This window comes from Balaenoptera physalus (assembly GCF_965194825.1).
Source record: "Balaenoptera physalus genome assembly, chromosome: 1".
Lineage (NCBI taxonomy): Eukaryota > Metazoa > Chordata > Mammalia > Artiodactyla > Balaenopteridae > Balaenoptera > Balaenoptera physalus.
Genome location: NC_138882.1, coordinates 58,071,052 through 58,088,416, shown reverse-complemented (window position 1 = coordinate 58,088,416; position 17,365 = coordinate 58,071,052). Strand labels below are relative to the sequence as shown.

At 37.9% G+C, this 17,365-nt stretch overlaps 1 protein-coding gene across 3 annotated transcripts; it reads left to right on the top strand.

Annotated features, from left to right (window-relative positions):
• Positions 1-53: 53 nt before the first annotated feature.
• On the top strand, positions 54-10,317 carry CACYBP (calcyclin binding protein). Of its 3 annotated transcripts, none has more exons than XM_082438953.1 (7): positions 67-267; positions 4,148-4,367; positions 6,210-6,306; positions 6,413-6,454; positions 6,538-6,637; positions 7,908-8,005; positions 9,740-10,317. In XM_082438953.1, the coding sequence occupies exons 1-7, from the start codon at positions 247-249 to the stop codon at positions 9,894-9,896; spliced, it is 735 nt and encodes a 244-aa protein (XP_082295079.1). In that variant the 5' UTR covers positions 67-246; the 3' UTR covers positions 9,897-10,317. The 3 variants fall into 3 exon arrangements, with proteins under 3 accessions (XP_082295080.1, XP_082295079.1, XP_082295081.1); XM_082438955.1 differs by lacking the exon at positions 67-267 and adding an exon at positions 530-553; XM_082438954.1 differs by lacking the exon at positions 6,413-6,454 and having other exon boundaries at positions 54-267.
• Positions 10,318-17,365: the final 7,048 nt, after the last annotated feature.

Genomic DNA, 17,365 nt, shown 5'->3' with positions numbered 1-17,365 from the left:
GGGGCCGAACCCTGAAGGCGGTGCTTGGGCTCGGGGGGCGGCCTCGACGGACTCGCGAAGGTTCCAGAGGCGTCGCGTGCCGGAGGCGGGCCGAGATCTCGCGCAGGGTCGGGTGTGCCCGCAGGCCGCGGCCACTGTGACTGGTGCCGGTGCGGTCTGCGCTCGGGGTGAGCGCGGTCGGTGCGGCGTTTCCTGTTCTCGCTCCTGCGCCGCTGCAGCTGGGGCCTTCCCTGACGCGGCCCGACCATGGCTTCAACTGTGGAGGAGGTAAGGGGTCCGGCCTCATCTTCCTCGCTCGGCCTTGCTGGAGCTTTCCGCTCCGTCTCCCGCCCCACCGCCGTTTCCCGTGCGGAGCTGCCCAGCGGCCGCACGCGGCACCTGCCTGTCGGACCGCCTTCCTGCGTACTCGGGTTCCCGCGCTTCCCCTCGGCCTCCCACCCGCCCAGCTGCAGCCGCCCCGTTGCCGAGCCGGCCACTGCGGGCCTCGGGGCCTCCGCTTTCCCCGGAAAGTTGCCGATCGACGCCCCCGGCTCAGCCTTGGTCGGCGGCGTAGGTGAGCGGGGGCGGGTGTCGTGGTTCCCGGCGGCAGGTAGGTCCGATGGTGGACCTGAGGGCTGGTCACCTTCACGTTATTCTCAGGCCCTTTCCGCCCGCGTTACACTAGCCTGAGGACGTGAAGCGTTGTTAAATTAAAGTTGATTACAAAACCTGAGTGTCGTTCTATGGTAGAGGGCAGTTGGAAGGTGAGAAGTCTTCAGTCCCAGCACTTAAATTCTCTTAGTCATCTTTTCTCTACACAGACTTTGGGCAAGTTATGGTGCTTCTCTGGGCCACAGTATCCTTTTCATAGGTTTGTAAAGACCAAGTAATAGTTCTAAATGTTCAGAGGAGTGCTTGACCAAACAATCTGCTATAGGCGTTTTTAAAAATAAATAAATTGGAAAGTTAGTTGTAACTAGTGGTGGGAAATAGCTTTTTCTCTTTTAAGCTCTTTAAACTCTAAACAGAGGCAGCTTTACTTTTTTGGAGACTTAGTTTGCACAGTTACAGCTTGGGAATAATGAACTTGGATTGCTCTTTTTTTGACTTAAGATGACAGTACTGTTATTCACAGTAAAGTGTTGGGTATCCATTGACTAGATTTGTTCTCCGGAAATCTTTTTGCTTAATATGAACAAGAGTGGGAAATCTCACATTTGACTTTTTAAGTCTGAGAATTTGCATTAAATGAAGAAAAAGTATGTGTGTGTGTGTAAGTATTATTCTGGATAACTTGCCACAAGTTTGTTAGGTGTTAAAGATTGGCCTTGTGGTACCATGTGCCCTGAGGAAAGAATCTCTGAAGTGACTTTACAGTCCTACATTTGGCGTGTTCAGTATTAATCCTCTTCAAAGGGGCTTTCTAATTGTGGTGTATACATTTAGGGACACTGTTTTTAGTTTGTTTGAGATGAAATTCAGTTTTTAACCATTTTAAAGTGTACAGTGCAGTGCTTTTTAGTATATTCAGTGTTGTGCAATCATCACCACTATATAATTTGAGAACATTTTCATCAACCCCAAAAGAAACCCATTAAGTGGCCATTAAGCAGTCACTTCCCATTACTCCTCCCCACCCAGCATCTACCAGTCTACTTTATGTCTCTATGGATTTGCCTGTTCTGAGCATTTCATACAAATGGAGATTTACAATGTGTGGCCTTTTACTTTTTGGCTTCTTTTACTTAGCATAATGTTTTCAGGTTCATCCATGGTGAAACATGTATTTCTTTTTATGGCAGAATAATCCTTTTTATGGATATACCACATTTTGTTTATTCATAAATTGATGGACATTTGGATGATTTCCACTTTTTGGCTGTTATGAACAGTGTTGCTATGAATACTTTTGTACAGCTTTTTATGTGGATATACGTTTTCAAATCTCTGCGTATATATCTAGGAGTGGAATTGCAGGGTCATATGGTAACTAACTTCGAGAAACTGCTCAACTCCTTTCCAAAGTGCATCATTTTACATTCCCACAAGCAGTGTATGAAGCTTCCGATTTCTGCACATCCTCATCAACACTTGTTATTTGCTGGAGTTTGTTGTTGTTGTTAGTCATCCTAGTGGATGTGAAGTGGTGTATCATTGTGGATTAAATGTGCATTTCCTTAATGCCTGATGATGTTGAGCATCTTTTCATGCGCTTGAGGGCCATTTGTCTATCTTTGGAGAAATGTCTGCACAAGGTCTTTGCCTATTTTGAGGCACTTTGGTCTTACTGCTTCCTAGTGAGGAATTTGGAAATAGAAGAGAAAGCTTTAATGTGTTTATGGATAGGGATAAAAGGGAGGTGTGATTTTGCATAAGGAAAACAAGTGGATGCCTAGATAAATTAGGTAAGAAATGCTGTATCTAAGGCATCTTAAATATGTGTACAGGAAAAGCACCAAAGGGATCAATTTTACTGGTTTCAGATCTGCAAATAACAGAGAAGAACTGAGGAATTACCTTAAACAGGCCTGCTGTAAATTGCTTCAGACTTACAGTGGATATCTTATTTTTGTAGTACTGTAGAGCCAGACTGGCTGTAAAGAGGGCCTGGGGATCTCTTGCTTAATTCTCAGAGTTCTGAGTCTCCTAGAAAAAGGATTCCTATTCCAGTCAAGAAGTAAAACCTTTTGTTTAGACTTTATACGTTTACTTTCTTTCTTTTTTTCTTTTTTTTAACTAAATCCTTACTCTGGAAACAAAATATACTCATTTAACATTTTAATTTTTTTTTCATCTTGTTATTAGAATGAATGTGAATTTTGAAAGCCATTATAACAAAAAAGATTGCTTTGAACTAAAAGCATCTTGGTTCTATGCTTGAAAGATGAGTTTGCAATTTTTTTTCTTAGTAATATGAGTTTTGGGAGGTGGGGATAGAATTTGGGCAGGAGACTGGGCACAGTTGGACTTTTTATACCAAGTTACCAGTTACAGATAGGTGAAACAAGGGCATCTGAGTTAAATGAGATAAAAGACTTGGGATAAAAGCATTTGTTTTTCTGTTTTGCATTTTCTAAGACTCAAGAAATCTAAAGACTTACAAGCTGTACTTTGGATATTATACTAAGTTATCAAGCATTTAAAGATTTTTATATTGAGCCTTACATGATCTCAGGCTATAATGTCAAAGTATTCCTGTCAGATTGCTAGCTAGTATCAAGCCAGAATGTAAAGTCATTTTAAGAGAAATGAATCCCTTGTTTATAAAGATCTCATGAATTTGCAGTAAGTCAGAGGGTAACTGGGAAAAAGTTTTTAAGCCCATTAATTTTCTAACAGTGTCTTTAACTCTTAAACTTAATACAATGTTGACTCTGTCTCTAGAAGGTTATAGAAATAGACTTGGGTAGGCAGTGTATTGGCGTAGGTGGCTTTTTCAATGATCCAGGAGTGCATTGCATGTTGGATTGTTTGTCCAGGTTTTTATCCTCTACTGTGCAACCAAGTCCCAGACTTGACAGTAAAATTAACCAGGAGCTTTAGAACTAAGAAGTTGTCTAACTTCTTAGAAGAAGAAATATGTCTTTATTTTTTTACCTTTTGTCTTAAAAATTTAAACTTTCTTATGTGTATTATTTGGTGTAGGAAGGTCAGTGAGGACCGATCACTGAGGGTAAGTAGAGTATTACCTTAGTCAAGTTGCTGTAGCATTTCACCGCACTTACTATGTACTTATCTCTTTTATTTTAATATTTTAAAAAATTCCTAATATCTGATGACTAGGACTGGATGTTACAAGGAAATCCACGATTCCCTTTTGTTGGATTTCTTCGTGTTACGATCAGAAAATGTTTATAAATCACACTTGTATCTTGTAAATAAAATGTTTTAAAACAAAGGCAGATAACAGTCTACCAAACTGGAAAAATTTGGCTTGATTACCTATTGTTACTTCAAGATTAAGTTTTCCTTTTTAAAAGAAAGGAATCTTGAGTTATTTACAATTCAATAGGCTGGAGGAAAGAATCCTTGTTGCTACCCAACCTTAGGAAATTTAAATAAACCCCCTATTCTTAGCTCTTATTCAGTAAATTGAAATGGCCAATATGCATAATATCAAACTATTGTCTTATTTATCATAGCTAACTTAGCTTTTATTTTAACACAGCTACAGAAAGATCTAGAAGAGGTGAAGGTTCTGCTGGAAAAAGCCACTAGAAAAAGAGTACGTGATGCCCTGACAGCTGAAAAATCCAAGATTGAGACAGAAATCAAGAACAAGATGCAGCAGAAATCACAGAGGAAAGCAGAACTTCTGGAAAATGAAAAGCCAGCCGCTGTGGTTGCTCCTATTACCACAGGATATACAGTGAAAATCAGTAATTATGGTATGACTTGCCCCTACATACAGCTCTATACAGTTCTTTCTGCCTCTGAGCAATGTATTCCTTAGTAGTGACCCACTAACAAAATCAATTTTTTAATAGTTTTGAGTGTTTGTTTTTGGTGATTTGAAAGAGAGAAGACCCATTAGTTCTTATTTAATAAGATGCTTTTTAAGAGATTAAAAAGAAAATGCTGCATTCTAAAAGCTAATTAATTAATAAGAGAGCAAGATGATTAGTACAATGAAGAGTAGCAGCAAGAAGGAACCTATTCTGAAATATATTCAGTATATATGGACACAGCTTTTTGTTTTGTTTTTCTTCCTGTTTTGCATTTCTGTTTGCCAAACAACCACCGATATTAACTGAGGAGGAGAATCCAGTTATATTCAAAAAACATTTTTGAGCACCTAGTATGTGCCTTTATTGTACTTGGACTTGTGGATACACAACAGTGAGCAAGACCCAATCCCTGCTCACGGTGTGGTTGGGACATAGACATACAACTAATACCATAACAATGTCATAATACCATTTTCCCTAAATTGATTATAGACTTTTTTATTTTGGAAGCAGTGCAACTTGAAGTCTGAGTAATGAGCTCTCACGAGGGCAGGGACAGTCTTATTTTTCTTTGTGCTCACAATATCTAGCACACAGTAAGTACTTAATAAATATTTCATTAACTGAATAGAGATTTATAAAGTATTATGAGAATATAGCTGGTAAAGTAATTCTGCTGGAGGGGAGGAACAGGCAGGGAGAATTAGAAGAGACATTTGAGTTTAAAAGGTGAGTTCAGCAAGTATGAAGAAAAGAAGGGAATTGCATGAGCAAAGGACATGAGTAGAGACGTGAAAGGCATCATGCATTTTGGGTATTGTCATAGCAAAAAGCAGTGTGTGTGTTGTGTTTAAGTGATGTACTGCAGTACTATAGGAGATACGCTGTGTACTTCGTTGACTATAGGAAGCTGGTCTGAAGGTGGTAGGATTCTGGCATAGTAACTAGGAACCTAGGTTTGTGTTTAGGGAAAAGCAGTTATCAATGTGGAGGATGGGTTGAATGGATGGGAAGAAACTAAATGAAGTACAGAACCCTCTAGAACATCTTTTTTTTTTATTAATACTAGATTTCTATAGGACTAAGTAAGAAAAAGTCGTACAGTACAATACATAAATATATATTTTATTATATGATGTGCTTTTTATGTGACATTTGTGTATTTTCTGTTAGCAGAATTCATCTAGGTTAGAGACTAGCTTGATAATAAAAAAATGAAATAACTTCTAGATATTGGTAGGTTAATTAAATTGGCAGATTTGGATGAACTTGACTCTCTAAGTTTATATTCTGCTTTGTCAGGGAAAGGAATTGAGGAAGCTAGGATTGCATTTGTTGAACTGCTTAGAGAAGTAGAAATGATTATGGAATTAGATAATACTGATTAGACAAAGCTGATGTTTAGCCATCCAGCTTGGTGGAGATTATCAATATTTAGGAATAGGACAACATTATTTCCATAAAAAGGGGAAATGAGCTACAATTAAGGAGGTATTTAACGATCATATTGCTTACTCTAAGGAATAAAAAGAACGTGGGCTTTGTGTTCAGTAACCTGGATTTGAATCCAGGTTGTTTCACTAGCTAGATGCCTAACTTTGGGTAGATTACTTAACTGCTTTGAAGCTCAATTTTTCCATCTAAAAAGTTTCTTATATCTTTATTTCATGTTTCTATTGCTAGATTTTTATCTTAGTATTATTATGAGCTGTGTGCATTTGCTATTCCAGAGATAGTATCAGACTTTATTCATGGTCCATTTTTTGTTGTTGTTGTTACCAGGATGGGATCAGTCAGATAAGTTTGTGAAAATCTACATTACCTTAACTGGAGTTCATCAAGTCCCCGCTGAGAATGTGCAGGTGCATTTCACAGAGAGGTGAGTTCTCATAATGGGGAAGGCAGTGCCTTATTATGGGTTCTTTTCTTTTCAGTTTCTAAAATTCTGCTTAAATTTAAAATTATCCTTTATATCTGCTTTAAAGGTTGAGTTTTATCATCTGGGATGGCCAGGTGCACATCCTAAAGTAAGACTGGCTTTATTTCCACAACGACTGAAGAGCACCTTTCATAGAACCAGAAAGATAAAGTGTTCACTATTGTGTTGTAGGTCATTTGATCTTTTGGTAAAGAACCTAAATGGGAAGAGTTACTCCATGATTGTGAACAATCTCTTGAAACCCATCTCTGTGGAAGGCAGTTCAAAAAAGGTAGGTTTACTTTTTTTGTCATAATATTGTCATAATTGTCATAATATTTTTTGTCATAATATTGTGAAACCTCATGAAATTACCTGGCCAGTTTAGAATTAAGATGAACTAGAATTAATTTATCCTGTTGCCTGTTTTGTAAATAAAGTTTTATTTGAACATATCAGTGCTCATTTGTGTATGTGTTGTCTGTGGCTACTTTTGTGTTTCAGTGACAGAGTTAAGTAGCTACAACAGACCATGTGGCCCACAAAGCCTAAAATACTAATTATCTAGCTCTTTACAGAAAAAGTTTGCCAGCTCCTGCTCTAGAAAATAGATTATAAGAATATTGCATTAGAATTAAGAGGGTGTTGAATAAACTGAAAATGGTTAAGAATGAGACTTGAGTTTTAATGCCATTTTTATCACGTATTAGTTGTGACCTTTGGCAGCTCACTTAATCACTTTATACCTCAGTTTTCTCATTTGTACAATGGGAATAATAATTTGTTTTACAAAATTGAAATAAACTGTCTTTGAAACAGTATTATTCATATTTTTCACTAATTCAGATAATCCTTCTGTTCCTACCTAATTTAAATAAATGAAGTTTAATGCCTCTGGTACACAGATGTGCCATTCTGCTGTCTGTGTTTACATAGAGTTATGTAGCAGCTTAAAGGTAATATTAGAATATAATTTAATGATTAACTTGTGACTCCCTGCTCCCTTCTTCGTCCACTAATCACATGTTGAAGTATTACTCAAGAGTCCTAGAGTTATGTGGATCATTGTTGAAAGGGTTGTATATTCTTGCTGTTTCTGCTTACTCACCTCCAAACTCCCTAACCAATACTGCCTTACATGATTTTCTGCCTGTCTCTGACCCCTCTTACTGTTTTATTCTCTCCTTCAATCATGAAAATCCAGCCATTCCTCCTCCTTGTTTTCAAAGATACCAGAATCATTTCTTCCTTTGTCAACTGCCTGGAAGGCCCTCTTTCCTGGAGCTTGGGCCACAGCTCACATTTCACCTCAGAGAGGCTTTCCTAGTGAAGTTCCTGCCCCAATACTCATTAACATCCTCTTTGTCTTGATAGCACCTAGTATTTGAAGGAATTACAGTTTGTGTATGATTTTCCAGCCTATTCATAAAAGTATTACTAGCACCTAAAACGGGTTCTGTACGTAACAGTAACTCGAGTAATTGAGTAAATAATTATTTTCTAAATATTTATGCTTATCTCCATGTGTTCTAAGTTGTACCTGTTTTCCACTTTTCTTCCAGATCAAGACAGATACAGTTCTTATCTTATGTAGGAAGAGAGCGGAAAACACACGGTGGGACTACCTGACTCAGGTTGAAAAAGAATGCAAAGAGAAAGAGTGAGTCTACTTTCATTTATTTAAGAATTATAATGTATTCTTTGCTAGGGTTGTAGATGTTCATCGATAATGGAGGTGTATAGTCTGCAATTTGACCATTTCCCTTCTAATGTCCTCTGACTAACCCAGTTATATCTGCTTTCACTTGTCAGAGGGCACCCAAAGAGGGCATGTATCTAGCAAGTTGCTTTTTAAGGAGGCCTTTGTACTTGTGGTTGGTTCTTCTGTGCTGGTTCTTAACCCTGGGCCAGTGGTGCTGCTATATAGGTACTGTGCTCATTCCAAGAGATTCCATTTCAATAGTTCCATAGTAGCCCAGATACCCATATATGGTTTTTTAATTCCCCAGAAGTTTCTGATATATAGTTAGAATTTTACTATCACTGGTATAGAGTGAAAAAGAGAATATTTTTATCCTACTTAATAATGGCTATTTTGAAAAATGTTTATTCAAAGATACTTCCATCCTAGCTAAAACATTCCTCTGCTTTCCTGCAGTGGTAATGTACTACGTTGAGTCAATTAGCCATCCACATTTCTCTCACTCCTCCCTCCCATAGCCAGTGCGTGTTTGGGATGTGGTTGGCTAAGGTGTTAGGCATTATGTGTAGAACTGCTTTTAAATCTAGAATGGATTACCTGAGTATAGGAACCTGTTTTACTGTTACTGTATCCCCAGGGTCCAGTACAGAATCTGGCATTTAATAAATGAGGTAAGTGAAAAATGAAGTATAAAGTTAATGAGCCCAGTTCACACACGGATTGAACTAGAAGTGTTGACTACATTGAGGACTGTGCTTTTATACCACCAGGCCCCAAACTCATGTATCTCAGGCTTGAGAGAAGGCTTTTCTAATTAAAAAAAAATATGAGCTTCAGTATGTGTCCATATATAACATACGTTTGTTTTTTTCTCAATGAAATTGTTTTTCATATTATATGAGGAAACATGCTTTAAAAAAAATTAAACAGTTTAGAAAAGTAAAAGCTTATTTCCTTACTTTTCCTGCTAAAAATTAACCTAAAATCCCATAGTCCCAAGATAACCCCTTACTGTTTTTTAAATAATTAATTAATTAATTAATTTTTGGCTGTGTTGGGTCTTTGTTGCTGCACCCGGGCTTTCTCTAGTGCAGCAAGCGGAGGCTGCTCTTCATTGCAGTGCATGGGCTTCTCACTGCGGTGGCTTCTCTTGTTGTGGAGCATGGGCTCTAGGGTGCGTGGGCTTCAGTAGTTGTGGCATGTGGGCTTAGTAGTTGTGGCATGTGGGCTCAGTAGTTGTGGCTCGCAGGCTGTAGAGCGCAGGCTCAGTAGTTGTGGCGCACAGGCTTAGCTGCATGTGGGATCTTCTTGGACCAGGGCTCAAACCCGTGTCCCCTGCATTGGCAGGTGGTTCTTAACCACTGTGTCACCAGGGAAGTCCCCCTTACCGTTTTTGATGCCCATTCTTTGATGCACTGAGTGCAGTTATATATTGTTTAAGATGAATTTGTGCATGTTTTGATTGTCTGTCAGAGTATGTTTGGATACTGTCTTCCTCTTACCTCCACTCATGTACTTCCTACATCCTAATTTGTCTCTTTTCATGCTTAGTAATCACACCTATAAAATGTTAGTAAATGGGATTATTTATATATATTTCTATATTCCATATATTATTATTACTATTATATGTTTCATATACATTATATATATTCCTCCATTATTGAGTGCGTGTGTTTTCTTTTTTAACAGAAAGCCCTCCTATGACACTGAAACAGATCCTAGTGAGGGATTAATGAATGTTCTAAAGAAAATTTATGAAGATGGAGATGATGATATGAAGCGAACCATTAATAAAGCCTGGGTGGAATCAAGAGAGAAGCAAGCCAAAGGAGATACAGAATTCTGAGACTTTACAGTCTTTTTGGGAACTGTGATGCGGAAATATTGATGTTTCCAATAAGGAAATGTTGGTGAGCTGCACAGATAAATTTGACATATAACTACTTACACAGTCTAAGTAAAGGCAATGAATTCTCCATTTCCTGCTGGAGGATTTATTTAAATAAAATATGCTTATTAAACAAACACTCCCTCCAAAGATGGTTTCCTTAGTAACCGGGTCATTTTATTCAAGAAAATGGTAATGTTGTATTCTAGTGTGAAATGTAAAGAAGCAAGTCTTGCCTAATGAAAATGCCACATTGTGTGTATTATTGTTCAGCTAAGAGGTAGAAACAAAAGTTACTGCTTGCCTTTTAGTTCCTGACATCAGCTCCCACCAATGTAAGAATAAAAAATAAAACGTGAATTTTTGCATAAAATGAAAATGCATACCTGTGTTTCAAGGTTGTTATAGAGAGCTTGCTCTCTTCTATTCACAGCTTAAGTAAGTAATGTATATACCATGAAGTACCATGCCCTAATAATCTAATCACAAATATTTTTCTCTAGATTTAAATATATTTATTTATGAATAAATTGGAACTAAATCGAAACTTGAGAATACACAAACATATTTATATAGTACCAGTAAGTGGGTTTTGCCATGGTTCAGCTGGCTTGTAAAAATAACCGTAAAGTAAAAATAAATATGAAAATCCATCTATGCTGCTGAATAAAAACCTGTCATCATCTAGCAGATGTCCAGATGTATGTCAGAAAAGTCAGGCTTTCAGGGGAATTGTTTATTTCAGAGGGTATTACTCCCCCTAAAATCAGAAGTAAGAGCAAGAAAGATGCCTGTGATTTCCATAACTATGTTGTATTGGAGCTATTTGCCACTGCAATTAGAAAAGAGAAAGCAAATTAAATGCGTAGAGGAGAAATACAAAACTACTACAGTTAATGAGAATTTGGTAAAAGTACTAGGGTAAAGTTTGGTGGGGTTTAAAAATTAACAAAAAAACAGCCAATATGTAGGATAACTATTAATAAATATTGAACACATTATAAAACCTCTATAATTAAAGCTGTGATGTTGGCACATGAATAAACAGACCAATGGAACAGAATAAAAAAGACCCAAGGTGTATGGAAGTTTTAGAATACAGTAAATAGCATTTCAAAACTATGGGGACGAGATGGGCTCTTATTGAGATAACTAAAAATAGCCATATGGGTACATTCCAAACAGATGAGAAGATCTAAATGTAAAAGTGAAGCTGCGTGAGTACTGAAAGACAGACTCCATCGTAACCTCAGTGAGGGAAAACTATACTATGTGACTTACTTAAAATCTAAATGTAACAAAACTAAATATTGATAATTTTAACTACATAATGAACGTTTACATGGCAAAAAACCCCCACAATTACCAAAAACATGACACATTGAGAGAATTCAAAAATTATTAACACTTCGTTAGAAAAAGGAATGTAAGTGACTTTTTTTTCGTTTGTTTTTAACCTTTTTGGCTGTGTTGGGTCTTCATTGCTGTGCATGGGCTTTCTGTAGTCACGGTGAGTGGGGTCTACTCTTCGTTGCGGTGTGTGGCCTTCTCATTGTGGTGGCTTCTCTTGTTGCAGAGCACAGGCTCTAGGCGCACGGGCTTCAGTAGTTGTGGTGCATGGGCTTAGTTGCTCTGCGGTGTGTGGGATCTTCCTGGACCAGGGCTCGAACCCGTGTCCCCTGCGTTGGCAGGTGGATTCTTAACCACTGTGCCACCAGGGAAGCCCTAAGTGACCATTTAACATATAAAAAGAATTTAACATATAAAAACATACTGTATTTTAACTTTTATTGGAAAAACTCTAAAACATACGGACTGTTCAGGGTATGGGGAAATACATACATGGTAATGGAATGAAAAGGTTGAGAAGCTTAAAACTTGTATAGAAGAGTAGTTGTTGGTAGTATTTGCCAGAATTATATGTGCATTTATCCTCTAATTCACAATTCTACTTCTAGGCTCTTTCCCAAAAATAACACTGGTAAAAATTTGGACTGATATATACAAAAGATTGGAAACACCCAAATGTCAACTCACAGGGCACTAGCTGAGTAAACTAGTACTTTGGGACATCCACACAGAAGTACTAATAGTCACCAAAAAATGAAGATTATTTCCAGATACTGATACACAGTGATCAATCAGGATACAGTAAGTGGAAAAGCAACACGCAGAACATTGTTTATGCTACACTTAACTACCTTAGTGTCAGAAAGTGAGAAATGTGAATATACAATACATGTATCTGTATAAAATTCAAAAAGAAATTGGAAGAGTAAACCCAAATAAAAATGGTTACCAGTAGGGGAAGGAAAGAGATGGGATGGAAGTTAATACTGTGATGACTCTTATCTTTTTCTATAGTTTTGACCATCTAAAATTTAAGCATTTTTAAAAGCTAAATAAAAACTTAGGGAATGAGATCAAGGTGGCGGAATAAAAGGATGTGGAGCTCACTTCTTCATACAAATACATCAAAAATACACCTACATGTGGAATAATTCTCAGAATGACCACTGGATTCTGGCAGAAGATCTCATACAACCAAAGCAGCAAGAAATACACCATGTAACTAGGTAGGATGAGACCTGTGCCCTTGGGAGGGAGCTATGAAAGGTTTCCTCACCCTGGGATCCTCCTACACCAGCTGAGAGGTCAGCTAGGAAAGATAGCCTGAGACTTGGAGGATAGTGCAACACTTAACTTGTGGCAAGCAGGACAGAGACCAGCGCAGAGGGTCCTTGCTACCTTGCTGCACTTCCCAGCCTGAGAGAAGCACCTGCTTGGTGTGCACAGCAAGTCGGTGCTGAAACTTGGATTTCAGCTGACAGACTGGGGGAGAGGACTGTTTGGAGACAGCCTGAAGGGCCTGGAATGTGCTCAGGGCCACAAGTGGGGGTGTGCAGGATGGAGCCTGGGTCCGCCATGGGAGCCCAATTATTAACACACACATGAGAGAGGGGCATGGCCCCGCCATAGCAGCCTCATTCTCGGCTTGCTCACAGTGGGCACAGGTCAGCCACTGTGAGTTCTAGGAGCACACAAAACACCAGTGGGTTGCCCACACGTGGAGGCAGGGCTAAGGGTAGTGCCAACAACAGTGTACTCTGTGAGCACACACAGTGAGTGACAAATGACATCAGAGAGCACAGGTCCTGGTGGACAGCTCCTGGGGAGGAATACACAGTGGCTCCTTTCCCAGATGGAGCACTCCAGCCCCACCTACCTCACACCACAGCTTATAATCAGATCTGGGGGCTTCTAAACAACTGGGGAGCAGACCCTGCCCACAAAGGGCTATGACAACCACAGAGGAAAGAGGAAGCCCCACTCAACATCCAGTGCAGCCTCTGGTCACAACACCAAACACACCCTCTAGTGGGAAAACGGCTAGCACACACTGAGGAAAGATGTGGTAGGCATTCATAACAAAAAGAGCCCTACGACCAAAAATACTGGACTCACACAAGCTACACAGGGATGCTTGCACATAAAAACCGCCCTTCAAGACCACAGTAGATAACTGTTTTCCCTAAATTCATAATAGATTCAGAGAAATATAAAGAAGAAAAAGCAGAGGAGCTATTCCCAACTAAAAGAACAGTGAAACAGACCTCTCCAGTCTACCAGACCCTGAGTCCAAAAAGGAGGTAATAAAAATGCTGAAGGGATTAAGAAAGAAATATTGATAGAAATGCAGATCACTGTAACAAACTATAAAGAGGAGCCAATTAAAATTAGACAATTCAATTGCCAAGATGAAAACCTATCTAAAGGCAATAAATAGCAAAATAAATAATGTAGAAGAACGAATAAGTGATCTGGAAAATAGAATAATGGAAACCACCCAATCAGAACAGCAGACAGACAAATGAAAAAGAATGAAAGCAACATACGAGACTTATGGGATAATATAAAGCATGCCAATCTACGCATAACAGAGATCTCAGAATGAGAAGAAAGAGAAAAGGGGATCGAAAATGTATTTGAAGAAATCATAGCTGAAAACTTCCCAAACCCAAAGAAAGAAACATATCTAGGTAAAGGAAGCACAGAGGGTCCCAAACAAGATGAATCTAAACAGACCTACACCAAGACATATCAAAATTAAAATGGCAAAAGCTAAATATAGAGGATTCTAAAGGAAGCAAGAGAAAATAAGGAGTCAGTTACAAGGGAACCTCTATAAGGCTATCAGCTGATTTCTCTACAGAAACTTTGCAGGCCAGAAGGGAGTGGCAAGATATATTCAAAGTCGTGAAAGGGAAAAGCCTACTATCTAGCATACTCTACCCAGTAAGATTATCATTTAGAATAGAAGGAGAGAGAAAGAATTTCGCAGACAAGCAAAAACTAAAAGAATACAGCAATACTAAACCTATCCTAAAAGAAATATTGAAAGGTCTGCTTTAAATAAAAAAGAAGTAAGAATCTATAGGAAAGGGAAAATCACAGTAGGAAAGGCAAATATATAAAAGAACTGTACATCACTTAAATAAGCCAGTACATAGGTTAAAAGAATATCAAAAAAAACTTTGTGAAAGTGATTGTAACTACAATGAACACCAAAAGGATAAATAGTAAGATATAAAATAGGACATCAAAATCACAAAATGTGGGGGAGGGGAGTAAGAAAATGTAGATTTTTAAAAGAATGTGTTTGAGATTATATGACTACCAGTCTAAAGCTCGTAGATATAGTAATGGGTTAACATACTTGAAAACCAGGGTAAACACAAATCAAAAACATATAATAGATTCACAAAAACCAAAAAGAAAACTCAAGCATAATAGAAAAGAAACCAACAAAACACAAAAGGGAAAACAAAAAGAACAAGAAAGGAACACAGAAGAAGTACAAAATCAACTGGAAAACAAGGTTTACAATGGCAATAAATACATACCTATCAATAATTACCTTAAATGTCAATGGGTTAAGTGGAAATGACAAGAAAGCAGGGCGTAGCAATACTCGTATCAGACAAAATAGATTTTAAAACACAGGCCACATAAAAAGCTAAAGGACACTATATAATGATAAAAGGATCAATACAAGAAGATATTACACTCATTAACATATATGTAAGGAATACAGAAGCATCTAAATATATAAAATAAATACTAACAGACATAAAAGAAGAAATTGACAGGAATACAATAATAGTAGGAGACGTTAACACCCTAATGACATCAATGGACAGATCTTCCAGACAGAAAATAAAGCCACAGAGACCCTACATGACACAACAGTTAGACTTAATTGATATTTTTAGGATATTACATCCAAAAAACCCCCAGAATAGACATTCTTTTCAAGTGCACATGGGACATGCTGTAGGACAGACCACGTACTAGGACACAAAATAAGCCTCAACAAATTTAAGAGGAAAGAATTTCAAGCATCTTTTCTGACCACAGTGGCATAAAACTAGAAATCAACCACATAAAGAGAAACGAAGAAAAAAAAAAACAATGATTACCAGGAGACTAAACAACATGCTACTAAAAATCCAATGGGTCAATGATGAAATCAAAGAGGAAATTAAAAAATACCTTGAGACAAATGACAATGAAAACACAACAATACAAAATCTATGGGGTGTGGCAGAAGCAGTCGTAAGAGGAAAGTTCATAGCAATACAAGCCTTTCCCAAAAAAACAAGAAAAATCTCAAACAACTTAACTTACCACCTACAAGAATTAGAAAAAGAAGTACAAACAAAACCTAAAGTCAGCAGAAGAAAGGAAATAATAAAGATCAGAGAAGAAATAAATAAAATAGAGGTTAAAATAACAATAGAAAAATCAATCAAACCAAGAGCTGGTTTTCTGAAAGGATAAACAAAATTGCTAGGCCTCTGGCCAGGCTCACCAAGAAGAAAAGAGACAGGACCCAAATAAACTAAATAAATGAAAGAGGAGAAATAACAACTGATACCACAGAATTACCAACAACCCATAAGAGAATACTATGAACAATTATATGCCAACAAATTGGACAAACTAGAAAAAATGAACAAGTTTCTAGAAACATACAGCCCACCAAAACTGAATCAAGAAAAAATAGATAATTTGAACAAAATGATCACTAGAAGTGAAACAGAATCTGTAATAATAATTAAAAACAAACAAAAACAAACCCCCCCCCCCAAAACTCTCTGCAAACAGAAGTCCAGGACCAGATGGCTTCACTGAGGAATTCTACCAAATATACAGAGAAGAACTTATACCTATCCTTCTCAAACTCTTCCAAAAGACCAAACAGGAGGGAACACTCCCAAAGTCATTCTATGAAGCTGTGATCATGCTGGTACCAAAATCAGATAAAGATACCACAAAAAAAGAGAATCACAGGTGAATGTCGCTGATGAATACAGATGCAAAAATCTTAAAGAAAATATTAGCAAACCGTATCCAACAACACATAAAAAGGATTATACACCATGACCAAGCTGAATTTATTGCAGTGTGACAAGGATGGTTCAACATAGGCAAATCAATCAAAGTGATACACCACACTGACAAAAGAAAAGACAAAAACTGCATGACCACTGCATTAGGCATGGGAAAAGCATTTGATAAAATTCAAAATCCATTCATGATAAAAACTCTCACTCAAGTGGGTATAGAGGGAACATATCGCAACATGATAAAAGCCATTTATGCCAAACCCACAGCCAACACAATACTCAACAGTAAATACTAAAAGTCTTCCTGCTAAATTTAGGAAGAAGACAAGGATAACCACTCCACGACTTCTATTCAACATAGTATTGGAAGTCCTAGTACTCATAGAAGAAAAAGAAATAAAAGGTACCCAAATGGGAAGGCAAGAGGTAAAACTGTAATTATATGCAGATGACATGATACTCTATATAGAAAACCCTAAATACATAAAAATTATTAGAACTAATAAATTCAACAAGGTAGCAGGATACAAGATTAACATACAGGAATCTGTTGCATTTCTTTACACTAACAATGAAATATCACAGAGAAAAAAACAATCCCCTTTAAAACTGTTACAAGGACAAGATGTCAGAGTAGAAGAAGCTTGAGCTCACTTCCTCTCATGAGCACACCAAAATCACAACTAACTGCTGAACAACCATTGATAAAAAAGACTGGAACCTAACAAAAAAGATATTCTATATCCAAAGACATAAAGAAGAAACTCAGTGAGACTGTAAAAGGGGCACACCTGCAATATAATCAAATCCCATACCCCTGGGACAGGTGACCCACAAACTGGAGAAAAATTACATTACAGAAGTTCTCTAATAGGAGAGTTCTAAGCCTCACGTCAGGCTCCCCCATATGGGGGTCTGAAATGGGGAGGAGCCTCCAGAGCATCTGGCTTTGAAGGTCAGCGGGGTTCAAATGCAGGAACTCCACAGGAATGGGGAAAAAAGAGACTCCACACTTGG

Bases quoted from the DNA above. Each gene is read 5' to 3' on its own strand.
- CACYBP (XM_082438953.1), top strand. From the start codon at position 247: ATGGCTTCAACTGTGGAGGAG. The intron at 268-4,147 runs GTAAGGGGTCCG...ATTTTAACACAG, and splicing joins TGGCTTCAACTGTGGAGGAG to CTACAGAAAGATCTAGAAGA. The intron at 8,006-9,739 runs GTGAGTCTACTT...CTTTTTTAACAG, and splicing joins AAAGAATGCAAAGAGAAAGA to AAAGCCCTCCTATGACACTG.